The 26,518-nt window shown below is 41.8% G+C and overlaps 2 protein-coding genes across 2 annotated transcripts; one reads left to right on the plus strand and one right to left on the minus strand.

The window, feature by feature from the left end:
- Positions 1 to 1,856: 1,856 nt before the first annotated feature.
- On the minus strand, positions 1,857 to 4,913 carry rbis (ribosomal biogenesis factor). Its single transcript, XM_039617534.1, has 4 exons — positions 4,816 to 4,913; positions 2,744 to 2,859; positions 2,492 to 2,608; positions 1,857 to 2,406 (listed from the first exon to the last, which is right to left on the minus strand). Exons 2-4 carry the CDS (start codon positions 2,852 to 2,854, stop codon positions 2,338 to 2,340), a joined length of 297 nt encoding a protein of 98 aa, XP_039473468.1. The 5' UTR covers positions 2,855 to 2,859; positions 4,816 to 4,913; the 3' UTR covers positions 1,857 to 2,337.
- Positions 4,914 to 6,804: 1,891 nt separating this feature from the next.
- LOC116310345 (carbonic anhydrase 1-like) lies at positions 6,805 to 13,801 on the plus strand. Its single transcript, XM_039617533.1, has 7 exons — positions 6,805 to 7,202; positions 7,498 to 7,695; positions 9,073 to 9,191; positions 10,003 to 10,095; positions 10,187 to 10,249; positions 10,340 to 10,495; positions 12,200 to 13,801. Exons 1-7 carry the CDS (start codon positions 7,175 to 7,177, stop codon positions 12,317 to 12,319), a joined length of 777 nt encoding a protein of 258 aa, XP_039473467.1. The 5' UTR covers positions 6,805 to 7,174; the 3' UTR covers positions 12,320 to 13,801.
- The last annotated feature ends 12,717 nt before the right edge of the window (positions 13,802 to 26,518 follow it).

Here is a 26,518-nt window from a genome sequence, read left to right on the forward strand (position 1 = left end):
TTGCTAAAAAGACAGATATTTTACCCAGTAGAGACCAAACCAAGCATTAAAACCAGTGAATTGTAATGTTTTTGTGTCATTTCCATGTGAAAACAAGAACAAGTCATTGTTCAAAATCTTGCCACATCAACTCAAGAAGTGAGGTCAGTATTTACAGCTTCTTTCTGTTGCCCCCATGTGGCCAAAAATCTCATTGCAACCTTTTCCAAATACTTCCACTCTTATCTATTCAGTTAAACTCAATTCTATTTTATTCATTTTTTTAAACAAATCACAAAATCAGTCAAGGCACTTCATAAAACCCCTACAATATTACAATGACAAAACAACAATCACACAACCTTCTTGACTTAGTGACAGTGGGAAGGAAAAACTCCTTTTTAATAGGAAGAAACCTTTGGCAGAACCAGGCTCGTGGAGGGGGGAGCCATCTCCTGTGACCGGCTGAGGGTTATGGAGCTACCCATCTTCATCATAGGTAGTGAAAGCCATCACTCAGGCCAGTATTTCTATCATGCCATCTTCACCTTGAAAATCTCATCTGCAAGGTTATTTATGTCACCACAGCCGAGTGCAGATTTGTTTACCAGCCTCACTTGTGCTCTTACCTCACTCCAGATTTATTGACCAACTAACTCAGAGGTTGCCACTGAGACAAGCAATCAGCTTGGTGCTCGTACACCCATGACCTCTGATGTCAAGTTGCTACAGCGGGATGCAGCAGCAGCATACTGATAACGGCTCTCTGCTTGCAGGTGGAGGCAAAAAATCTATACTTCATTTTCAGCTGCCCTTCTGATAGAAAGGACGGTGTGAGGCCCACAAATAGAGTTTGTACATTATTAGCTGATGAAATCGCACAGACACCAAACAACATAATGCAGTCCACAGAAACAGCAAAACCCAGCTTGATATGGCTTGACAAAAATATCACTGTATTCTTTCACTGCAGAACGTTTGTATAACAAGTAACGGACCGGTGTGTTTGCCTTAGCGGCATCTAGCAATGAGATTGCAATTGCAGCTGATTCTCTCCAGGTGTGTACCTAGGTTGCCAGTAATACCTCTTTACCAAACTGCGTCTTACGAAGAGTGGCAGCTGGAAGCTGAGATCACATTCAGGGTCACGCATGAAATCACTGAGACGTTTTAATATATCAAAAGCATACATAATGCTACCATTTCATTTTTATAAGTATAGTTCGGTCCATTTAAAACTCAAATCAATAGAAGTCAACAAGTTGTCATGCTAATATACTAATAACTATTGCTCAAGACTATTTTACAAACAGTTAAAAGAAAGTCTGGCTGCCTAGAACCAAAATATAAAGAAAAAAATCAGGAAAGTCTCAGATTTTTCCACAGTACTGTATTTCTTAAAAGTTTGAAAATTAAAACTAAAGGACTATAGGGAATCATGAATGCAAGTTTTGATAATGTGGTTTAAATGTATATCACTCTCGCCTTCCAACGTGAGAATGTGTGAACAATAAAACTTTCGAATTGGATTTTTCAGTTTTTCATCTAATTTGATATAAGATATAAAAATGTTTTTCAAGGGTACCAAAAGCACAAATATTCTTGTTTTCAGGTCATTCTAAATGAATAAAAACATATAGGCCTTACTCACACTGGAGCACTAAATTTGGCAGGTCACATTTTATATAAGAACCATTTGTACCGAAACTCAGAGGCGAGCATTTCCATCTTCACAAATAGAAGTCGCAGTGATCTCCTGTGTCGTCATTTGTGCTAAATGAGAGACACCAAAACATGTCAAAGGGGGTTGAAACCTTGAACTACAAAGAAAAACAAAAATCAAAGAGGTTAGGATGAAATTCATGTAGTTGGGAGAATTCTTTTGAAAAGTTTATTGAAAAATGACTACAAGGCACACAAAGAGTTTTAAAGAGAATCGGTTAATGAAAAGATTAGTCATCTGACATATCAACACTTTATTTTATTTCATTTAACTTATTGTTCGTGCCATATATAACATTACAGTTTGAATCTGCTCTAATGTAAGCATTTTCTGAGAATCAATAATGACAATAATCTGTATTCAAAGTCTAAAAGAATATTAATAAAATACACAAAGGTGCATAATGTGAAAGAAGGTTACAATTGACAGTGTTCAAGTCTGTCATTGGATTTGATTTCTTTGTGCACATAATACGCAAAAACCTTGAGTTGCACATGAGGTTTCACTCCCATATCAATGCAGCAGGTTCTTGTCAGCTCATCTGTAGTCCTCATTTTGAAGAGAAATGACAAAATGCTTTGAGAGCATATTCAGTCCATCATCTTTGTTCATGGTAATCACTTATTTTTACACCATTATAGCTGAGAGAGGAGTTGAGTGGCATTGTCGATATTTACAGATTCCTTTGGTGACTCTCTGACAACCTAAGAAATTTAAAAGTATATATGTTTATGGCAATAAAATTGTTTTAAAAACACAGCTGAAAGAGTCCATAATTTCCTCCTTTACCTGTATTTGTTTCTTTGGCTCAGGAGCGACTGACTTTGAAATGCTCTTAACATCCCTCTGGACTTCTGTGAAGATTTGATTTAGACTCTCCACTTTCTCCTTTTTCACTGTATTGATCTGTGATACCGCAAATCATGTTAGAGCAGATGCAACAAACACCACGTACAAGGGAGGATACATATTACATGTACAAAAAAACCCCAATAAGCCAGAGAAAACAAAACCGGGAGTAAGAGATGAAAGAGATCTTACATGTTTGAGTGTTGTTGTGACGGGTTTCGCTTTGGTCTTGTTCTTCAAGTGCTTGTTTGCCACTTGAAAGACGTTCTTCTGTTTTTTCCCCTTTTGTTTATTCTTTGCCATTTTACCTGGGGAAAGAACAGCAATCAGCACGGATGCATTTCTGGAAATGATTTACTTTCTCTACCATGTTCTTCCTCCAGTGATTCCCTGTGTTTGTCTGGCAGTCTCTGCGCTGATCACACACTCACAGATTCATATTGCTCCTGATTCTAGACGTGCCTAGAAAGCCACCTGATTATCAACACTTCTTTTTACCCCGAAAAGCTCAGTTATGGCCATGTGTCTTAAAACAGTGGTCAAAAAGGTGTAGATGATGTCAGAAAAGGCTGTAAATCAAATGAAAATGCACTAGTTCAGTCAAGTTTTACAGTTTTATAACTTTATATATTCACATTTTCCTACACAAACTGCTCAAAAAACAAAAACAAAGCCCCCTCAGTACACAGAGGGCTGATGTTGGAGTTTGATTTATAAACTACATAAATTCACAAATTCTTCCTGCCCAGTGAAGGTGACACACACAACTGCAGATTCTGCAAGAGGCAGTATAAGCAATAAACACGGCACAGCTGAAATCTATGAGAGAATTCTGCAAAAAGCAAAGACAACAGCAAATGTATAACCTCCAGGGGGAAAAATATATTGCGTTGTCATTTACATTTTTTTATCTTAACCTTATTTGGGGACAATGATCTCACCCAATTTAACTGGTGACTCTGTACATGCAGATTTCATGGTCTGGTGAAAACTGGAATTATTTATTTTTATTTTTTTTTAAGAAAACTGGAATTAAAGTGGATAAGGAGTCATAATGTGGCTGAAGAGCTGGGAGAAAAAAAACAAGCATAATTGTAGCTAAAGGCTTTTGCTGATATTATGTGTGTTTTATTTATTTGTTTTCTTTTTTTTCTTTTCTGGTAGCGTATTTAGCCTTCATTTTTGACAGGACAGTAGAGTAGGGCGGTGGTATCGACTCGAGCATGGGCCCCCATAGTAGCATTTCAGCATTTGTATCACCTGCTCAAACCACCTCTTCATATATTCAGACTCTGGCAGCCAGAATACCTGAAGTAAACCTGCAGGCACATGATAAGGAGAGGAGAACCAGCTTTATGCTGTGAGGTTACAGAGGTAACCACTACATTGCCCTGTCGCTCTAACCTGGTCCTTTTTATTGCCTGCACTTATGGATGGATATACAGCTTATCTGGGTTCGAGTCACGGGGGCAGCAATCTAAGCAGACAAGCCCAAGCTTCCCTCACCCGGCCACCTCTTCCAGCTCATTCTAAGGGGACACCTAGTCGCTCCCAAGCCAGCTGAGACCTACAGCCTCCCCAGTGAGTCCTGGGTCTGCCCAAGGGCCTCCTTCTGGTAGGACATGTCCAAAACATCTCGCCTAGGAGGCACCCAGGAGGTATCCAAGTCAGATGCCGAAATCACTTTAATCAACTTATTATCTGGGTCTCTGGTAGAAATGTGAAAATTTTCATGCTGTAAGTATGGAAAATGTTCATCTTGTGTAGATGGGCACAAGCTAGCATGTCTGAGACCAACCAGGGGAAAAAAAGATCTTGCTCAGGTACACAAAAACGCTTCCATTAATCTGGGCTCGGGCATTAGGAGTGCACTAATCTGTGACGTGTGGTAACGTTATAGGAATTTCCAAAGAAACTGTAAAGCCTAAAGATTAAAGTTTATCATCAGTATGTTGCATTTACATGGAAGGATAGCAAGTAGACAGTAGTGCATAGAAAACAGTTAAGACAAACAACAGAAGAATACCACCAGGATTGTGATGATAATAATACGTATTACCGTCTTTAACGACATGTAATAACATTTCAGGCAAACTGAAATTCAGTGCCGTTATCAGCTAGTTAGCTCAGTGTCTCACATGTTAGCCTGTGTTATAGTAAACATAACGACCATGAAACTAAGCGACTTATTCTTATTTGGGGTTATTTGTGTTGGTATAACACTTCGTAAGTGTACGGCTGTAAGATGTTTATATGTCACTTACCGAACTTCCTCGAAGAATGGTGTTAAAATCCTCGTGCTACTTGAAAACACCACCGTGCCTTCTCAGTGACGTCATTTGCCTGCGACAGAAACGTCACGTGAACACCCCGCTCACCTGTTTCGTGAGATTAGCTATAGAAATGTTAATGTAGATCATTTAATTTCTTTGTATTTTACTGTGAATTAGATCCTCGAAACTAAACTTATTTATTTAGGCTATTTTTAAAAGCTGTAGGACAGTTTTAAAGGTATTAGGGGATAAAATACAAACCCTATTTTATCTCTCGATCTCGCTTGATGTTTTAAAATACAATGAAGTTGAATTAAAACTCATTTATCTCTCGATGATTGAGTCTGTTTACATTCTAATTGTACGTCGGGAGTAAAAAACTGCCCCATGCATTGTGGTCTCAATGAACAGCAGGTGGCAGCATACTATCATCTCACGCCACCATAACTTGTTTCTGCCTGAAATACATTTCTTCTTTTTTGCTCGCTTTAGGGACTCCACTATCGGCATCCTCCCCCGTCACCCCAACCCCCTGCATGTCCTGCATGTCTTCTCTGAGATCTTCCTCTTTTCCTCCTCCCTGGTAGCTCCATCTTCAACATCTTTTATCCAATAAATCCCTATTCTGCACAAACCAAACCATCCTGGTAATTCCCAATGAAACTTTCAATATCTTAATTTCTGCCTCCTGTCTTTTTATTAGTGCTGCCATCTCCAAAGCATACATCATAGCAGGTCTAACTACCATCTTGTAAATCTTCCCTTCACTCTTGGTGCTATACTGCTGTCACTAAATCACCCCTGACACTCGTCTCCAACTGCTCCATCCCGCCTGCACTCCCTTCTTCACGTCTCTTGTGCAGCGCAAATGTTTTTTTATTTTGGTTTATGGAATCTATTGTTATGTCCTCTTGCATGGTCGTCTTTTTGTTTTGTTTTTTCCTTTGGACCAATTCATACGCACCTGTTCATTATCAGTGAACGTCTCCTTTGGCTTATATTTGCTAAATATGGATATGTATGATAGTCTGAAATAATAATAGAGCAAACTGGCCTTTAGTTTCTGTTTTGTGCCTTGATGAACATATCAGATATATGTCCTGTAATTTCTTGCTCCTGAGGCAGAAGGAGAGAGATAATCAGTGAAGCAGAGATAAACCGGTCACCCCAACCTCAGGTCACTGTACCAGTAACACGTTACTGTGCTGCCTGGGAAGCAACAGCAGGTGGCACCATACAACCACCACAGCGCTTATCATTACCCTGCATGGTTTTTGTTTCTGTTTTTTTTCTGAAAACCTTATTATGTCATTGTACTCTGAGCTGCAGTAGCAATAAGAAAGCAAGCGTTTACTGAAGATTATGAAGGAAGACGTCTTTGGAGGAAGACGTAATACCACCGGCCTCCAAAACCCTAAGTAAATCAAATTTATTTCTAGCATACCATTGTACTGTTTTGTCCTCTTGACACATTCGAAGTACACTCATGCTTTTTGCTTCGCGGCTATTTCCCTTTTTTTAAAAAAAAAAAATTTAAACATTTGTTAATGAAATTTGTGACAGTCATTTGCACCTTGTCTTTATCAGTGAACACTGCCTCATGTGACACTGGCCCATTGTGTCGGCTTTATTGCATCACTGACAGCCTACGCAAATCATGCAGCAAATTGGGCTTTTAGTTTTTGTTTTGTTTTTTATGAAAATCATACCAGACAAGCTCTAAAGTTCATATTCCAGAGCCCCCATCCCCAGCCATTTCACACGCGATTTAACGATTGCTTTGTGCGTTTGCAGACATTTGTACTCACTGGTGTTTGCGACAACTTTTTGTGTGATTATTCCAAATCCATCTATCTGTCTATCGATACTTGGTGATTGTTTGCGCGTTACTGCCACAATATCTCCACTGTCACGACTCTAGCCCACTGTCCGTCTGAACGTGTCACTGGGCTACGTGTCGTCTTCACTTCCTCACATGACAGACGCGTAAAATCCGTAAGATGAAAGGTGAACACGCGCTCGTCGCCGCTTTGATCGAGAGATATGCTATCAAAGCTTCATCACTGCTGGCCGATGAAGCGTTTAAACCAGCGCAGATTCAGTGAGAGAGAGAAAGGCACAGAGAGAGGGAGAGAGAGAGAGAGAGAGAGAGATTCATTGATCCGCTGTGTTGCAGCGTTGCGGTGCATCTAAACTCCTCCCGCGCTGCCGGACGGACGGACACGCCGCACACTGGGACCCTATATAAGCTCTACAGCTGTCAGGTGGAGGACACTAGCTGCTCTGCACTGTGGGACGAGTCGCTTTAGGGGATTACAGCTCTGTTCAGTCATACATCCAAATTGTCACCATGTCTTGGGGATACAAACCAAACAATGGTGAGCCGCTGATATATATATATATATATATATATATATATATATATATATATATATATATATATATATATATTACCAGTCCCACCAGCAAGCGGGCTGCTAAATGAAGGACAGTGCTTTTACGGATCACTGCGGAGATTTTTTTTTATTAATTTATTTACTCTGCATATTTGGAGATGTGCTCACACCTTAAGTTCCCAAATGCGCAAATAATTTTAATACACTTTTAAAAGAATCTATTTATATATTGATATTATTTACAATGTTATTATTATTATTATTATATAATTTCCAGGACCTCAGAAATGGGTTGAAAATTTCCCTATTGCCGATGGAGTCCGTCAGTCTCCCATTGACATCGTACCGGGCCAAGCATCATACGACGCGGGGCTGAAGCCGCTCGACCTGAAGTACGACCCTTCCACCTGCCTCGATATTCTCAACAACGGGCATTCCGTCCAAGTGACCTTCGCGGACGACACCGACAGCTCACGTGAGTGTGATGTTAATACTACCCGCACTCATAGATTCATAACCAGCCAGGTTCTGATTCAGATTTCTCAGAGAAAACACATTCTCCTACATTCATATTACTCACAGTGACCGAGAAGCTGTAAGATTCTTCGATCCGGGTTTGCAGACAATAAAAATCTGGCTCCTGAGGATGATTTACACAATGCAGTCATCTTCACAGCTGCCACAGACTCAAGCTTTAGACGGGAAAGACAATAATAATGTGCTTATAAAATGCGTCCCAGATTCCTTAACGCCACGAGGCTCTTTGCATGAGCGATGGCACAGATTTTGTGTCATTTTTGACAAATGTTGTCTGTACACTGAATACATTTGCTTAAGGTGTAGAGGTCCCGTTCAAAAGGCAAGCACAAAGCGCGACTGAATTGGTAATCTAAACCCTGGTAAACCTTTCCCACGCTAGCTCTGCTAACAGTGAGGTCAAAAGCACAAAAAAGGGAGGTTATTCATACATAAGCCTTGTTAAATATTAATGTCCCCATGTGTGCACATAAAACAGTTACTATGAAATTAATGCTAATATATTTCTCTTTCAGTATAATATTATGTATTTATTTATTTATTTTATTTGTTTCCATTCTGGTCATATTATAAATTTTAAAAGATCAACAAAACGTGTCCTCCACTTATGTTTAGGATTACTTTGGATTTCAGAGTGATGACTGTTTTCTTTTGATTTTCTTTAGTAGCTCTCATAGGGGATAATCGAGACTATGGTTGCATAATCAACTTAGTCACAGGGATAAAATCTCTACTGCTCACACAAACTGGTTTCTTATGTTTTCTGAGAATCTTACTGTACCTGTTTTAGGCCCGGCACTTCTAAGAAAGGTGTCTGTGTAACACATTCATGTCATACTCCACTGATTCTTCATTTTTCATGTAGCCACAGATTCCTTTTTTTATCATTTGAGGCCAACAGCTGCCAAATAAATATCCTGTTTTGGGAGGCTGGGGACTCCATATGATGTTGCACCAGAAATAGAACAATATACAGGATTAAATGCTGCTGTTTGAACTACTTTGTATTCTTTAAATAGATACATTACATAACAGTGGAAAGAGGTCTGGTGTTTACAATACCTGGACATTACTTTGAAATGAATGTAGCCATAAGTTCGAGCTGGGTTGACACAACAGGAACTGAGACTGCTTCCATGGAAGTGTGTCACAGTCACAGCGTCTGCATGTGTGCATCACATCTTATTCCATTTCCTTTTGTTCACAAATACATCGCTTTTGAAGTGTTTTTCTTGCAGGTCAGATGTTTTTATGTCAGTGCTGAACAGTGAAGCACTTTTATCCACATTCTTCCATTTTTTCTCTCTTTCTGCAGGTTTAACGGATGGACCAATCTCAGGGTTATACAGACTCAAGCAGTTTCATTTCCACTGGGGAGCTTCTGATGACAAGGGCTCTGAACATACTGTGGCTGGGACCAAGTATCCCGCTGAGGTAGAGAATCTCTGGATCATTATGATAATACTGAGATGGCTGATTAATGTTGATGTACAGTAACAAAGAGATTGGGGCGGGGGGCAAATTAGAGGCCATTAAAATTTGTCAGTGGCAAATCTTGTCTAAAACAGAAATGTCATTGGTTGGATTATAATGGATCGAAGAAGAAAGGCCGCCTGGGAGGAAAATATGAGCAATTAGGGAGCTGGCTTCTTTTCCCATCATGTTTGGCAGCATGTGTGGTTGCAGTTTGATGTGTTTTGCCACAAATAGTTGCCTTTTCCTTATCTACTGTTTGCTCACCCAGCCATTGCTTAACCTCAGAGAAGCATATGATTGCACTCCCTAAATAGAACTTTAATGGGGGTGGGGGGTGGGGGTGCATTTAGAGACTCCAGGTCTCTTAATCCATGATTTAGGTGGTTTGGTCAAATAGTATCCATGGACACCAGCTAGTTAGCTGGCTAATTAACCAAACTATGCAGCAGGAAGAGGCTGTTGAAAAAAGTGAATCCCTGTTTTTTGTATGTATCCGTGTTTTTGTTGGCGCAGAAATAAATAGTATAGATGTACTTTTTAATGATGTAACGCAAGATTATTATTAGTTTACTACTTTCCTTGCAGACCTCTTGGGGTCACTGGACCTCATGTTGAGTATTATTGCCTTAATTTTCCCAACATCTGCTTTACGTTATCAAAAATAGAAATAGTTATACTATTGTTTCATCTACAGTTTAGACATAAAGTTTCCTTTGCTTTAAATACTGTGAGGATGTTTTTTTAAATGTTAATGTAATTTTATTTCTAGCTTCATCTGGTGCACTGGAACACCAAATATGCAAGTTTCAGCGAGGCTGCTAGCAAGCCCGATGGACTCGCTGTGGTTGGAGTTTTCCTGAAGGTGAGAGAAATGGTTAAAGTATCATTATATGCAGTATTACATCAAAACATGATAAACATTTAACCGCAGTGTATCATTTGTTCTTTTTCAGATTGGTGGTGAAAATCCTAATCTCCAGAAGCTTCTCAAGGCCTTTGACACCATCAAGTCCAAAGTGTGTTTCTGTAAAAATAAAATATGTTTTTTTAGATTTGTTTTCTGATAGTTTTCTTACAATGTTCTTCTCTCCCTGTGTTTTTTAAAGGGCAAGCAGACCTCTTTTGCAAATTTCGACCCCTCTACTTTGCTCCCTGGTTGCCTAGACTACTGGACTTATGATGGCTCTCTCACCACACCCCCTCTGTATGAGAGCGTTACCTGGATTGTCTGCAAAGAACCAATCACTGCCAGCTCTGCACAGGTATGTTTGCTGCAAACAGAGCCCATTCAGCTGCAGCAGAAGGATTGGCTTTATGCCCATGGTCTAGAATAGCTCTGTCTGCAAATCCTCTCTTGTACTACGATCTAAATAAAGGGCTTAATTGTTCAGCTTAACTGCGGGGCTGAAACAAGAAGAAGAAACCTCTGCAGCAGACAGAAATGCAATACAGCAGACACTTGGCCAACCGGGGGAATGAGTGAGAACAAGAGTTCACACAGATACTAGGCGCTTTGCCACAGCGTTATCAGTCACCATGTGGGCAGTCAACAGGAAATATGCATCCCACAAATGCAGCACATTTTGTAGGTGAAACACTGTGACTGTGCTGCGTTTGTAAATTCAGTTACCTAAACACGTCTTACCTAGATTTATGCTTATTTGTAAAATTACAGCTGATGCTATCACTGAAATGAGTATTTGCCTCTTAACCGCCCATTCCTCTAAACTAACAGCCCCCCGGCTGGTTTGTCCCAGTGGATGGAGCCTTGAGTCCATGTGAAGATTAAGTCTTTGTGGTCACATGATTATTTCATGGTGGTGAGAATGTATCTCAGGGGTAAACATATGAGTTGCGTGGATATAACCTTCAGATGTAAGGTCATATATGGCTGGATCTGCAGATAATAACACAGAACTGATTATTTATCAGCTAATTATAAGAGGGTACACCCACCAGATGAATTAGTTTGTCTTAGTAGTGAAGAAACACACTGTGTTCATAATCCTATGTTAATAAATCAAAAGCAATCATATGTTACTATGATGTAGCCACTCACTTGTTTTTTTTTTTTTGGTTTCATGTTCATACAAAATATTTTGGCCAAGAGCTGAGATTGATTATGCCCCTCGCACATATGTACTGCATGAAAGCTAATTCCTGTAGTTGTTAGCTTAGCTTAGACCAAGTATGGGCAATCAATTTTTCCAACAGACCACTTGAGAAACTGGGACTGTTATGGAGGGTTGAACCAATAAGGTGAATATTTATAAGCTCATTGGTGCAGCCGTCCACAACAGTCCCAGTTTCTCATGTGGCCCTTTGGGAAAATGGCACAAGCAAGGCCAGGCTCCACCCATCAAGCTGACCATTCAACCTTTTACACAATAGCTAAAATCACTTCTTTTTACCAAGAGGTGCAAAAAATGTATTTATATTCACACATACTTTATATTTTACTCTGATAGCGAATATTTATTTTGAAAGACGTTACTGAAAACTGACATGCTGCTCTTTCTTTACACTGTGTTTTTGCTGGCTTGACTTGACCAGGTAGCAACTAGTATATGCTTAGTACAAAGACAAGATGCTGTAGCATTGACCCCTCTTTTATGAAAAACCCACCAAACATTTTAATTTTTAAGCATCACATGTGCTCAAATGGGGAATTTGTGTTGTATGTGTTACCTCAGGATTCTGCTCTAGGCTAAGCCAAGCTGACAACAGCTGGCTGTAGCATCACATTTATACTTGCAGACTTGGGAAGGTTATAAAGCTTCTCATGTCATGTAACTAGGAGCAAGGAAGCAAATAAGCATATAAGAAATGTCAACAATAACATAACTGCTAAGCTCAGTTCCCCAGTGAAAAGCTCTCAGTGACTGAGCAGGGGAAAGCCAGTGTTTTGTGAGTGACAGTCACAGCAGGAATGATTAACGCTACGACCGTCATCTCCTTTTTCACAGATGGCCAAATTCCGCACCCTGCTCTTCTCCGCTGATGGGGCGGCTCCAGACTGCATGGTGAACAACTACCGCCCACCCCAGCCACTGAAGGGTCGCACCGTCCGTGCTTCCTTCAAGTAGTAACCCCTCCCCCTCTTGTGACCTTTTCTGCCCTCTTGCCCTTTCCCTTCCCCTCCCCTTTAGCCTGACACCCAGAATTACCTCTCTTGTAGTAAGCCACGAAGCACACATATCTCTCGCCATCCAGTTTCAGAAGGATGTTAAATTTCTGTGGCCCATGGCTTTCCGTGCTCGACAGTCTAACTGTGAAGCACTAGGAGGATTTGCATCTCTGTTTCTATATGCATAATGAGCAAGCATAATTGATTTTAAAGGACAAACATTTCACAGTGGTTGCAACAAATTTACAAGGTTTCTGCATTTGCTCTTGCTGTTTTTTAGAGGCATTACACAAGTGTGTGCAGGTCTCTTTTTATTTTACCCTCAGAAAACCACAAGGGTGAAAAATGAAGATGAATTACTATCGAAATGGTGCTCTTCCTCTAGCAGGAAGCAGAAAGGATAAGCTAGTTTCAGCATGGCAAAGGGAGGAAATGTGAGGAGCATGAGGTGCACATACAAGACCCGCACCCCGGCACACAGGACCGTGCTGCTCCTGGTCTGTCTGTAATCTCTGACAGACTGCCAGCCTCTGCATCACAGCGGCTTAGTGTGACGATGCAGCCTCCTCCATCACATCCTATTGACTCAGAAAAATCCCCCTCTGGCACAAATACACACACATCGCAGACGCAGTCTCGTGCAGACATGATGCCCATAGCACTGACCTGCTTATCGATCTGAATTGCAGAACGGCATGCAGGAACAAAGGGCACAACAGCACAAAGCTGCTAGGGTTGGCTAAATTGAACACCATAGCAGTGATTTATTTCTCTGCTTTTACATCCAGCTCTGCAAGTCTTTCATGTCTATGTCATCCCAAGATGTGTGGGGTTTTTGAGCTTGAGAGCTTATGCAAAATGAGTCTTTACTGATTCCTAAATTTATATTTATAACCAAAAAGCCTCTTTCCTCTTGATGCCATCATAACACAGCAATAGACAAATATAGTGCTTCTTTTAAAAATGAAATGTAATCCCCTTGTGTGTTTTTTTCATTCTTTTTTAAAATGTTATTTCTTCAATTCTCATTGTGTAGAGTGCTAATGCTTAAAACGCACAGTAATGTTCGGTCGTCCTGTGGGCGATGTCACAGTGGCAAACGCACAACGCCAAGGAAGAAATTATCCTGAAGCCAAGAAAGAGGAGAACCTGCCAACAGACAAGACTATAGTGTCAGCCTGGGGGTCAAGCCCTGTGTAGGAGAACAACTAGCAAAAGGGTATTTATTCTCAAAAGCCTGGTTTAGACCAGTGTACATTTCTGAAGTACTGCAGATGCTTGACTAAGCCAGAAAAGAGATGCCAGAAAGATTGTAATTAATGTAGGAAAACAAGCCTTATGCCAATAATTTGTAGGGCCTTCCTGGGAGTATGTGCTATTGCCATTCTATTTTGGAAGTGGATATTTTAATAGTGAAATAAATATATATTTACAACTTAAATGTGCTTTTTGATTTGTGTGTTTATTTATTTCATCATTATTAATGTTAATGTCTCTTCTTATTCACTCATGCAGCATAGGCTAGCAACATGACAGCTAATATCATAATTGTGAAAATGCAGCTCTAGTGAACTTTGTTGTTTATACAAATGGAAAGCAATGTGGGACATTTAGTGCCATTATCAGCAAAAGCTTCCTATGTATGTGCAGTATGCAGTGTAAAGTGTGCAAGTGTTAAAATAAGTATTCTATCTAACAGATCAAGCTTCAGGCTAAAATCCTACCTGAAGAAACATCACCAAATTTATTCGGTAACAGCAGAAAAACTATAATAAAAGAAGAATCCTAGTTTTCATGAACAGGAGACTCATAAAAAGAGATTTGAAATACAATATCATCAAACTACTGTTTACTCTCAGACCTACAAATTCTTACCTGCATATGTGCTAAAATTTAAAATGCCATATTTTCCTACCTTTGTTCTTGTTTTTACACCAAATACTGCCTGGTTTTTAAATCAAGTCTTAAAAACCCAACAAAGAACCACATCATACTAAATAATTAGAAATAAACATATGCAGTCACTCAAAAGTACACCCTCTTTCACTTTTGAGGGTTTATGTATGATGACATAATAAAAAGTCATTTGGTCCTGTACCAGATGAGCAATAGCACATGATGTATGACACTGTAAAATTAATGGAAATTAAGCCAAAAATGCAAATTGCTTCCACTGGAATTAAGAATTCCCAATTAAAAGAGTAAAGACAAGTCAGCTGCTGCTAATCAGAAGCATCTGATTAACTTAATTAAATGATCAGCAAGTGTGAGCAAGTCGATAAAAGCAGACGTTTTGTCAGTTTGGTGTTGTGAAGCGTTCAGTTGTGTCAACACAAAGCCAAAGAGGAAAGACGTTTGCAGTTGCTGCTGCTGCTGCTTGTAAATCTGGGAAGGGCTACGAGGCTATTTCTAAACAATCTGAAGTCCATCATTCTACAGTGAGAAAGATTATTCACAAGTGAAAAGCATTCAAGTGTGCAGTCACCCCTCCTATCTCTGGACTCCCAGCAAATTCACACCAATGCTCAGAGAAATTAAAAGTTAGGTTTATGACCCTACAATTAGAGAAAGGCTGAACAAGTATGTCCTGTTTGGTAGGGCTTCCAGGAGAACGCTTCTTCTTTCTGAAAGGAAACAGCACGACTTAGGTTTGCAAAGTTGCATCTGTTCAAACCACAAGACTTTGAGCCAAAGCCACAAAATGTCTGTCTTTTAATACTAAACTACAGCACAGCACTTTTTCCTTTCACATGCAGTCGTGCTGCTGCTTTGTCTGGATTCTGTTTAACCTCTTTGTATTTTTCTAAATGATAGTTTTCTCCTTTTTTGTAAAATTGGTTGCTTTGTTGGCAGAAGATCTCTCCATGTTTGTAGTTGGTCATACGAGGGGAGACCCCGGGTTAACTTAACGAGTTGATAACCAGGTTTGTGTGACCATTTATCTTTGCCAATGTCGGAGTGAATTCAAAGCAATGGAACAATAACGTGAGTACGAAAAACTCATTTTGTAGTTTAAAGTCAACCTGAATTTACTGATCATTTTTTCCGTCAATGGATTTTTCATGAGCGCGGGTATGTTCTAGCATGACAGTGCTATTTTTCATTGTGCTCAGATTGTGAAAGAGTGGCTCAGGGAGTTTCATCCATCCATCCATCTTCATCCGCTTTATCCGGGGCCGGGTCGCGGGGGCAGCAGCCCAAGCAGAGAAGCCCAGACCTCCCTCTCCCCAGCCACCTCCTCCAGCTTATCCGGGGGAACACCAAGGCGTTCCCCAGTCAGCCGAGAGATATAATCTCTCCAGCGTGTCCTGGGTCTGTCCCGGGGCCTCCTCCCGGTGGGACATGTCCGGAACACCTCACCCAGGAGGCGCCCAGGAGGCATCCTTGTCAGATCCCCAAACCACCTCAGCTGGCTCCTTTCGATGTGGAGGAGCAGCGGCTCTACTCTGAGCCCCTCCCAGATGGCCGAACCTCTCACCCTATCTCTAAGGGAGAGGCCAGCCACCCATTGGAGGAAGCTCATTTCCGCCGCTTGTATCCGCGATCTCGTTCTTTCGGTCACTACCCACAGCTCGTGGCCATAGGTGAGGGTAGGGACGTAGATCGACCGGTAAATTGAGAGCTTCGCTTTTACACTCAGCTCCCTCTTCACCACGACGGACTGGTGCAGCATCCGCATCACTGCAGCCGCAGCACCAATCCGTCTGTTGATCTTCGGCTCCCTTCTCCCATCACTCGCAAACAAGACCCCGAGATACTTGAACTCCTCCACTTGGGGCAGGAACTCATCCCCGACCCGGAGTGGGCACTCCACCCTTTTCCGGCTGAGAACCATGGCCTCAGATTTGGAGGTGCTGATCCTCATTCCCGCTGCTTCACACTCAGCTGCGAACCGTTCCAGTGCGAGCTGGAGGCCTTCACCTGATGAAGCCAACAGAACCACATCATCCGCGAAAAGCAGAGATGAGATTCTGAGGCCACCGAAGTGAAAGCCCTCTGCCACTTGGTTGCGCCTAGAAATCCTGTCCATAAACATTATGAACAGAATCGGTGACAAAGGGCAGCCCTGGCGGAGCCCATCACCCACCGGGAACGAGTCCGACTTATTGCTGGCAATGCGAACCAAGCTCTTGCAACGGCTGTATAGGGATCGAATGGCCCGTAGCAATGGGCCAGATACCCCATATTCCCGCAGCACCTCCCACAGGACACCCCGAGGGACACGGTCGAATGCCTTCTCCAAGTCCACAAAATACATGTAGACTGGTTGGGCAAACTCCCATGCACCCTCAAGTATCCTTGAGAGGATAAAGAGCTGGTCCAGTGTTCCGCGACCAGGACGAAAACCGCATTGTTCCTCCTGTATCCGAGGTTCGAGTAGCGGACAAACTCTCCTTTCCAGCACCCTGGCATAGACTTTCCCAGGGAGGCTGAGGAGTGTGATCCCCCTGTAGTTGGAACACACCCTCCGGTCCCCCTTCTTAAAGATGGGGACCACCACCCCAGTCTGCCAGTCCAGGGGTACTGCCCCTGATCTCCACGCAACATTGTAGAGGTGTGTCAACCAGGACAGCCCTACAATGTCCAGACCCTTCAGGAACTTGGGGAAGACCTCATCAACACCAGGGGCTCTGCCACCAAGGAGTTGTTTAACTGCCTCAGTGACCTCGCCCCCGGAAACTGGCGGGTCATTCCCCTCATCCCCAGACTCTGCTTCTTCCTCGGAAGACATGTCAGTGGGATTAAGGAGGTCCTCGAAGTATTCTTTCCACTGCCTGACAATTTTCTCAGTCGAAGTCAGCAGCGCTCCGCCAGCACTATACACAGTGCAGGTACAGCACCGCTTTCCCCTCCTGAGACGCCTGACGGTTTGCCAGAATCTCTTCGAGGCAGTCCGAAAGTCTTTTTCCATGGCCTCCGAACTCCTCCCACACCCGAAGTTTTTGCTTCAGCCACTGCCCGAGCCGCATTCCGCTTGGCCTGTCGATACCTGTCGGCTGCCTCCAGAGTCCCACAGGCTAACCAAGCCCGATAGGACTCCTTCTTCAGCCTGGTGGCTCCCTTCACCTCTGGTGTCCACCATTTGGTCCGTGGATTACCACCACGGCGGGCACCAACCACCTTGGGGCCGCAGCTCAATGCAGCAGCTCCGGCAATGGAGACGCTGAACATGGTCCATTCGGACTCAATGTCCCCAGTCTCCCTCGGAATGCTGTTGAAGCTCTGCCGGAGGTGTGCGTTGAAGATCTCGCGGGCTGGGGCCTCTGTTAGACATTCCCAGCACAGCCTCACTACGCGTTTAGGTGCACCGGGTCTGTCCAGCGTCCTCCGCCGCCACCTGATCCAACTCACCACCAGGTGGTGATCAGTTGACAGCTCAGCCCCTCTCTTTACCCGAGTGTCCAGAACATATGGTCGCAGGTCTGATGATACGATTACAAAATCGATCATCGACCTGCGGCCTAGAGCGTCCTGGTGCCACATGCACTTACGGACACTCTTATGTTCGAACAAGGTGTTCGTTATGGCCAAACTGTGATTTGCACAGAAGTCCAATAACAAAACACCGCTCGGGTTCAGATCAGGGAGGCCGTTCCTCCCAATCACGCCCCTCCAGGTCTCGCTTTCGTTACCCACGTGAGCATTGAAGTCTCCCAGCAGGACAACAGAGTCTCCAGGTGGAGCACCTTCCAGCACCCCACCCAGGGACTCTAAGAAGGCTGGGTACTCTAAACTGCCACTCGGCGCATAAGCGCAGATGACAGTCAGGACCCGTTCCCCGACCCTAAGGCACAGGGAACAAACCCTCTCATCCACCGGGAAAAACCCCAATGTACCGGCAGCAAGCTGAGGGGATATTAGAATACCCACCCCAGCCCGCTGCCTCTCACGAGGGGCAACTCCAGACTGAGACAGAGTCCAGCCCCTCTCCAGGAGACTGGTTCCAGAGCCCAAGCCATGCGTAGAGGTGAGCCCGACTATATCTAGCCGGTACCTCTCAACCTCACGCATTAACTCGGGCTCCTTCCCCACCAGAGAGGTGACATTCCATGTCCCGATTGCCAGTCTTGGCAGCCGGGGATCAGTCCGCCAGGGCCTCCGCTCCTGGCCGCCACCCGGCACACAATGCACCCGACCCCTATGGCGCCTCCTGCGGGTGGTGGGCCGGCGGGAGGATGGGCCCATGTCCCCTTTTCGGGCTGTGCCCGGCTGGGCCCCATGGACTAAGGCCCGGCCACCAGACGCTCGCCCTCGGGCACCCTCCCCGGGCCTGGCTCCAGGGCGGGGCCCCGGTAACCCTATCCTGGGCAGGGTAAACTGTTCCCTCGATGTTTTCTTCTGAATCGCTCTTTGTCTGGTCCCTCACCCAGGACCAATTTGCCATGGGAAACCCTACCAGGGGGCAAAAGCCCCCAGACAACATAGCCCCTGGGATCCCTGGGACACACAAACCCCTCCACCACAATAAGGTAGCGATTCACGGAGAGGCGTTTCGTTTTACACATTAGGTGGCCACCTCAGAGTTTACACCTTTGTATACATTTTTTCCCCATAGTGTAAAGGTGTCTTTGCAAGTACTTTTACGCAGTGGAACATTATCTTGCATTATCCAACAATATCTTGTGAGCTAATGTTACAAAGAGAACCAGGGTGCGGTAGAGAGGCCAGGTCTGTCTGCTGGCTTAGTGAAGTATAATCATTGGGGAAAGGAAAACCAGTAGCCTGTCTGTTGTCCATAAGTGTGGGTCAGCTACCACGCTGCAGTGTACTGTTTCAATCAGTACTGGAATTTCACCATCTGTGGAAATGTGAGAAACTCCTACCTTCTCACATCTCTTACAAACCCTCAGCAGGAAAATGTGACAGACTACTGTGAGCTGAGCTCTTCTTGAGGCTCTGGGAAAAAGTAAGCCCATGTATCATTTGCGGAAAAAAAAAAATTAGCTTGACCACACAGAGTTTTGCATACTTGTAAACATTATATGCACAGTCGACAGCATGATCTTAGTGACCCCAGTGTAGCATGTCTGCCAAAAAAATCAATTTAAAAAACTGACTGCTGAAATGTCTGTCTCACTAACACAGATAGACTGAATGATAAATTATGGAATAACAAAAGAAATCTTTGGCACAAACCTAAATGAGAAAGTATCTTTAGGACCACGAGTGAAAACTTTTATACGCTGTCATCTGCAGGAGTGATATTTTAGTTCAGTGAGTGAGATCCAGTGATAATTGTATTCTTTGATTTAGTAGGAAAATCCCGTTTTTACCTTGAAACAGGGAACAGCATGTCTGTTTTGTTATGCCATGATTGTGAAGCATGTGGAGCTGCCACTCATCAGATGTATCATAGGTTCTCTTGAATTTTGGCTTTTTTTCCTGGAACTGGGTGTTTACTAAAGTCTGTTCCCATTGTTATTGCACCTGTCAAGCAGGGTTTCTACAGTCATGGTTGTAAATGGTTGTAAAGTCATTCTTAAAACAGCAATTCATTTTCTAAAAAAAGGCTGGGTAATGCAACATTACGATTCTGGTTACCAATTATGTTTACAGTCCTGTGAAAAACTAGGTTCACACCATGATTCAGTAACTCGCAGAACCACCTTTAGCAGCAATACATCAAAGTAAACTTTTTCTTTATGACTTTAACAGTCCCTCACATCATCACTGAGGTCTGGACGTTGACAGGGCTGTTGGGATGATGTCTTTTTCAGCAATTCTGTTGTAGATTTGTGGCTGTGCTTCTGATCACTGTCCTAGAGTTGCATGACCTAGTTTGGGCCAAGTTTTAGCTGTCAAACAGATGGCTTCACATTTGACTTTGTTATACAGAGGAGTTCAAGGCTGAATGCAACAGGACCTGTGGCTGCAAAATGAGCCCACATCATCAACCCTCCATCATAACTGGCATGAGGTGTTTGTTCTGTCCAAAGAAAATGTTTGGGAAGTTTTGTGGTGTGTTCAGATGCAGTTTTGCAATGCTAACTTGTACTGCCGTTTTCTTTTACTTCTTTTGTATTGTGAATTTTTTTCCTGGAATTGGGTGTTTGCTAACGTGTGTTCCCATGGTTAGCAAACCTGTCAAACAACAGGTTGTAAATCTAAGTCATTCTTAAAACAGCTGTTACTCTTCTAAGAGAAATAGGTAAAGCAACAATACAAATTAACTAACTAGTAATTTTGCTGATATTATATTTCTCTCTTTCAGTTGTTTTTTTCCCAGCAATAGCTAGCCAGCTACTTTAGCTAGCAGCAGAAAATTTTTTCAAAACAGTATGTTTTCACTGACAACTATGCAATTTAATCACTGATTCAACTAATGCTGACTGGTCCTATAAGAGCTGAAGTGCAAAATTTAAAATAAATAAACAGACATAAGCAGCATAAAGGATTAAACAACACTACCAATTCTTCATTCACTCAGCTGTTTTCTTACTCAACTAATGCTAACTGCTACAAACTGTGTGTTTTCACTGGTTTCACCCACCGACACAAACCATAAACCTAAAAACAAATGCAGTCATGTCAAAATGAAAGTTTTACAGGCATACCTCTAATCCTATGAAAAACTATTAACTTTGACTGGACTCACATTTGACTCTAGAATACTTTGGTTATCCAAACATTGTTCCAGAAGCCTTGTGATTTGTTCAGATGTAACTTTGCAAACATAACTCATCTGTCCCAAACATTTGGTTCTGTTCATCTGGATGTAGCGTTTTCAGTGGGAGAAACCTTCGTCACTCATCCAGCTGACTTCTTAGTAATTTTCCTGACAGCCCATTGTTCGTCAGTGGTGCTAGTTTCACTCATTGTGCAAATGTCCTTTTTATAAAGCTGAGGAAAAGTGTAGTCAGCTGAGACTGAAGAAATCACTTTGATGAATGGCGAAACATTTCCCCTGCTGAAAATGTTACGTCCACATGAACAGAATCAACTTTTTGGGATTTCCTTACCTGGATGATTGAGCATGCATCAAGACATAACTCATGTGTCATTTTCATTTTAGAGAAAATAGGGTTTCTCCTGGCAAACCTTCCAAACGAGACCTACTTGTTCAGTCTTTTTCTAATTTTACAGTAATGAGCTTTAACATTTAACGTGCTAACTGAGGCGTGTAAAGATGTAGCTCTGGGGGTTTTGCAGTTTCTCTGACTATTGCATTTTTTGACCTTGGGGCAAACTTGCTAACTCACCCACTCCTGGAAAGATTGTGCCATTGTGTTAAAACACACCTGAATGCTTCAGACCAGCAAACAGGTGTGGTCACATTTGTTGACAACCAATTAATCAAGTGTGTATTATTAGCAATACATGAATGCTACTTGCCCTCTTAATTTCTATGAGAGCAGTAAGGCTTTGACTGCAGTTCTGTGTAAAGCTGACTGCACTGGACAGAATTCTACGAAAACTTCCTTTTCACATAACTGTCAAGCTGGTGAAATAAAGGTTAATAAAGCAGATAACTCTGTCTGTCTTGCTCTCCTGTACTAGCAGGAAAGCGAGACATGCTAGTGAATGTGTCTTTCTTTATACTCATGTGGCTCACACTTTTAGAAAGCCTAACCTGTTAAAATCACAAGGAAAATGACATTATCAAAGGTTATTATCTTTTGAGCTACACCCCACAAAATATCTGAACCCAGTCTATGAATGAAAGTAGAGTATTTCCATCTGTCTTGCTATATATAAATAATTTGCATGATAACCTAAATCCTCTGTCACCCGTTCATTACAGCTTCCTATTTCCTTTTTCCTCCACCGGCTCTCCCTTTGCGTTGTTTCTTTTCATCTCACTTAGTGTTGTGACAGCTGGGCGAGAGGAAAAGTCCTGCTGTGTGCCATCATGCAGTACAGATGTGATCACGCTTATTTGTTTGCCTCCTTCAACACATGCCTTCATAAACTGATGAGACATGAACACAAGGTCTGATCATTGAGTGTGCAACATGAGTGGCTGTGAAGGTCAGAAACTCCAATGTCATAACAGATTTCCATTACTTACACTGGCCTGAGCACTATTAAATGGATGAGACCATGATAACATACTGGGGTTTAAATAGATTTTATTGAATGTGTAAGGTGGGGAAAAACAAATTAGGGCTAATTCTTTATGGTCAGTGCATACCGTAGATTTGGCACATGCCACTGTCAGAATGTCACACTTTTTCCCTTCCAGGCTTCTGACAAGTGGTGCAGCTTGTTGCATAATCAGGTATAGCAGGCGGGTGACATACATTTAGGACACAGGAACTACACAGTCATGCATAATCTCTGAGAAGAGAGGATAAGAGCTTCCAAGGAGAAAGATCTCTAAATGCACAATACTGCAGTCAAGTCAGTAGATCCGACGTAGCACTTCTGCGTGATTGTCATTTCAGTTTCACTTGATTTTATTCAGTCAGGGGTCGTAAACATGACCCAACCTTTTCTGTGTCTGAGGCCCAATTACAGCAGGGTGTTTAACATCTGAGAATTAAACAATTCAAGAAGTTTATGGTCATATACATATACAAAATATACAAAAAACAAGTGGTTACGCAGAGCAATGAAATTCTTACTTTGCGAGTTCCCTTCACACACCTAAATTAACAACTAAAATAAAGAATAAACTTAACTCTGAGCATAGAAAATAATAAAGTAAAACAGGTGCTTTTGTAGCATTTGTAGCTTATGTGTAGTCAGAATTTAAAGTGCAAGTAGTTAAGCAACACTGTCACTGTGGTAATATATAAAGAATATGCAATATTAAATTTGTTTATATTGTATGAAGTTGTATTATATTGTATATAAATGTACAAAATTGCAAATTTACAGGTCAAGATAATCACAGTTCAACAATTAATTAATGATTCAGTAGCCTGATGGCCTGTGGATAGATACTGTTTTTTAATCTGGTTGTCCTTGCTTTCACAGTGCTGTAGCGTCTGCCAGATGGCAGGAGTGTGAACAGTGTGTGCTGTGGTTGGGTGCGGTCCTTGATGATGTTGTGTGCCCTTTTTCTGACCCGACTGTTGTAAATGTCCTGTAGTGGTGGGAAGGGTACTCCACAGATGAATTGTGCTGTTTTTATGACACGCTGGATAGCCTTCCTATCCTGAGTGGTGCTTTTCCCCTACCCACTGTGATGGAGTTTGTCAGAATATTCTCCACTGTGCATCTGTAAAAGTTGCTGAGCAGTTTGAAGGTTAATCCAAGTTTAACAAATTGAAAATGTCTGTCTGTAAACACCTCAGCCAGCTCTGAGGAGAAGACCCTCAAAGCACGGCCGGGGATGTTGTCAGGGCCGGCTGCTTTTCGGGGTTAGTCCTCCTCAGAACCTTGCATACCTCAGTTGACGTCACAGTGAGTGAAGAGCTCCGTGCTGCCTGTGCTGGTAGAATCCCTCTGTGTTGGTTGGTGTTGAGGTTGTCAAAGCTAGCGTAGAACTCATTCAGCTCGCCTGGTAGCGCGTTGCAGCTGACTGTGACCCTGCTGCTAATCTGCTGGAAATCAGTGATGTGTTGCAAGCCTTGCCACATGCATCGAGAATCTGAGTTGTTGTAGTATCCTTCCAGCTTCAATCTGTGCTGCCTCTTGGCTTCCCTGATCGATTTACGTAGGTCAAATCGTTGTTTTTGTAGTCCTCTGCGTCACCAGAGGCAAATGCAGTGGAGCGTGCATGCAGCATGGAACGTACCTCACAGTTCAACCATGGTTTCTGATTTGGATGTAACTGGTAACTACTGATGCATATTCCTCTAAATCCACAGAACAGTCATCTCTCAAGGCAGCAGTCTAAAACACACCCCAGTTTGTAGCATCAAAGGAAGCACTGAATCATTCTCTTCACTCGAAACTTTAATAATTCTACTAACTGAGAAGGAATGTTTGAGGAACTGCCTGCATGCTGGATAGAGGAACACAGAAATGTGGTCAGACTGTCCAGAATGGGGGCGGGGCACTGCCTTGTATGCGCCCCTTATGTTGCTGTAGATGTGGTCCAGGATGTTGTTATTCTTTGTCGGAAAGCTGATGAAACTTTGGGAGCACAGTCCTGAGGTTGCAGTCATTCCAATCCCTGGCATAAAGACACATCTTTAGGAATTTATTTAAAATTCTAGCAGTTCCTTCATATTAAGGTGTCTGCAGCAAGTTTCATCACTTGAAGTTGTGCTGGGTGGATTGTTTTCCTGTATGAAGTCCTCAGTGTTCAGAGACAATATCGATTGATTATCCAGAAAAAAAGAATTTAAAAAAACAGAAGATTTTCTTTTTTCAAAATAACCACAGGTCTCTGCAATATATGAATATGTATTGTTACTACAATGAAAATTGGATTAGGTCAGGTAACTTGGTTAGGTTTAGGTAAAGGTTATAGTTAGTTTTTACATTGTGTGCTCACTATTGTAGTGCAAGTGTAGAAGGAAGAGAAGAAAGAAAAGTTTCAAAATGAAAGTCCTTACAACATGGTTAGTGTTGAAAGCAGTTTGTGTTTTGAGCAATTAAGTCATGAATTCAGGAAAGACTCATTGTTTCAGTGTTTTTCAAGTGCATTATTTATTTTTATAAGCACCACAATTCAATTTTAATCAAGACCAAGTTTCACAGCAAGCCACACGAAAATGCATGTTTGACATCCTAAGATTCCATCAAATCAGGATAAAGAGGTTTTTTAGGTGTATAAAAATTGAAGTCATAGTGTTGTTCTCGAAACTAAACTATTTTACACATTTTAATGAATTGCCTTCACGTGTCTGTCTAACTTCCTGTTTCTTCCTGTTGTTTGCAGCTATTACTTTTGAAAGCTGCTGCTTTCAAAGTGGCAACACAAAAGTGATAATACAGAAAAGTAGCACGGCTGGCATGTTGATTTTATATGCGGTTCTGAACTGACTTCGTACTCACATGTGGAGAATCTGGATGCCATCAGTTCAAAGACAGCCTTTAGGAAGCTATCCACTTAGCTTAGCATTTTTTTAAAGTGTTAATAACAATGACGGAGTCTAAACATTCCGGCAGCAAATTTCCTCTGCAATTTCCTGCCTGCAGTCTTCAGTGTTGTTTTATATAAACAGCCACTTTTCAAGATATGCACTTCTCTGACATATCTGGATTTTTTCTACTTTAAAGAATATGATTTTAACAAATACTGTAAGTAAGTACCCCATTATAATAGTCTTTGTTATAGCCTGTAGCATGTGTCAGAACATTTCTGACAGCTATCCATCTTTAGTAAAGAAAAACTATTTTACACATTTTAATGAATTGATTTTTTTTTGGCAGATCCAAAGGACCTGAAACAAACTGAAACCATTTACAATCTCAATCAAGCTTTTAGTCTTGTTTGCACATTTTTAAACAAGATATCTGATAAACATGCAGCCTACTGTAACAAAATTTCAACCCTTTTACCATTTTACATATCTACAAAATTAGAAAATTGAAATCTGATTTCTATTTGTGTGCTGTTGCAAACATTGGCCGATATGCATCTGAGTTCTGGAAAGCCTTCAAAAATTAATTCACCTTCATCACTTTTTTCAAAAATTAGATTTTAAAATGAGAATTTATCTAATACATCAGATATTTCATCATCACATCATTTCAGATAGGATTTTGTTTTTTGAGTTTGGCTAATTAGTATCTCTAACTGTACAGTGCATCTGAAAAGTATCAACAGTGCTTCACTTGTTCCACATTTTGAAATTCTTCTAAATGTATTAAAAATAATCATTAATAATAATCATTAGAAGTTGTAAGATCAATGTACAGTACAGTTTTGTCTACATTTGATTATTGGGGTATCGATGATATGTGCGTGTTTCTTCATCCACCTTGAAGCTTCTGGATCTTGTGTATTAGAGTGCACACCGATTTTCCAGATTACATGGTGATTCTTTTCTTGCTCACTGTTGCCTCTCATATGAGAAAGTAGGGCCGTCCTCCCAGCAAGCGCAGCGTTGTATGGTGTAATAATCTGCGACTACTCTTGCACATGTTTTTGGTTTGTTTTTTTTAAATTAGTGATCATGGATAGAGTGTCTTTTAATATGTGGCTGTCTCATTTTATATATCGTTGTGCGTCTTTCTTAAGAAAAAAACCCCTCTATCTCACTGAGATCATGTGATTAAATAAAGGATTGTATCAATTTATCTGGATTCCATGGTGACA

Source organism: Oreochromis aureus, linkage group 9 (genome assembly GCF_013358895.1).
Source record: "Oreochromis aureus strain Israel breed Guangdong linkage group 9, ZZ_aureus, whole genome shotgun sequence".
In the NCBI taxonomy this organism is placed as follows: Eukaryota; Metazoa; Chordata; class Actinopteri; order Cichliformes; family Cichlidae; genus Oreochromis; species Oreochromis aureus.

Excerpts from the sequence above, each read along its gene's own strand:
- rbis (XM_039617534.1), bottom strand. The coding sequence starts at position 2,854 with ATGGCAAAGAATAAACAAAAGGGGAAAAAACAGAAGAACGTCTTTCAA. Across the intron at positions 2,609-2,743 it reads TCACAACAACACTCAAACAT|ATCAATACAGTGAAAAAGGA; the intron begins GTAAGATCTCTT and ends GCGGTATCACAG. Across the intron at positions 2,407-2,491 it reads AGCCAAAGAAACAAATACAG|GTTGTCAGAGAGTCACCAAA; the intron begins GTAAAGGAGGAA and ends TAAATTTCTTAG.
- LOC116310345 (XM_039617533.1), top strand. The coding sequence starts at position 7,175 with ATGTCTTGGGGATACAAACCAAACAATG. Across the intron at positions 9,192-10,002 it reads GGACCAAGTATCCCGCTGAG|CTTCATCTGGTGCACTGGAA; the intron begins GTAGAGAATCTC and ends TTTTATTTCTAG. Across the intron at positions 10,496-12,199 it reads TCACTGCCAGCTCTGCACAG|ATGGCCAAATTCCGCACCCT; the intron begins GTATGTTTGCTG and ends CCTTTTTCACAG.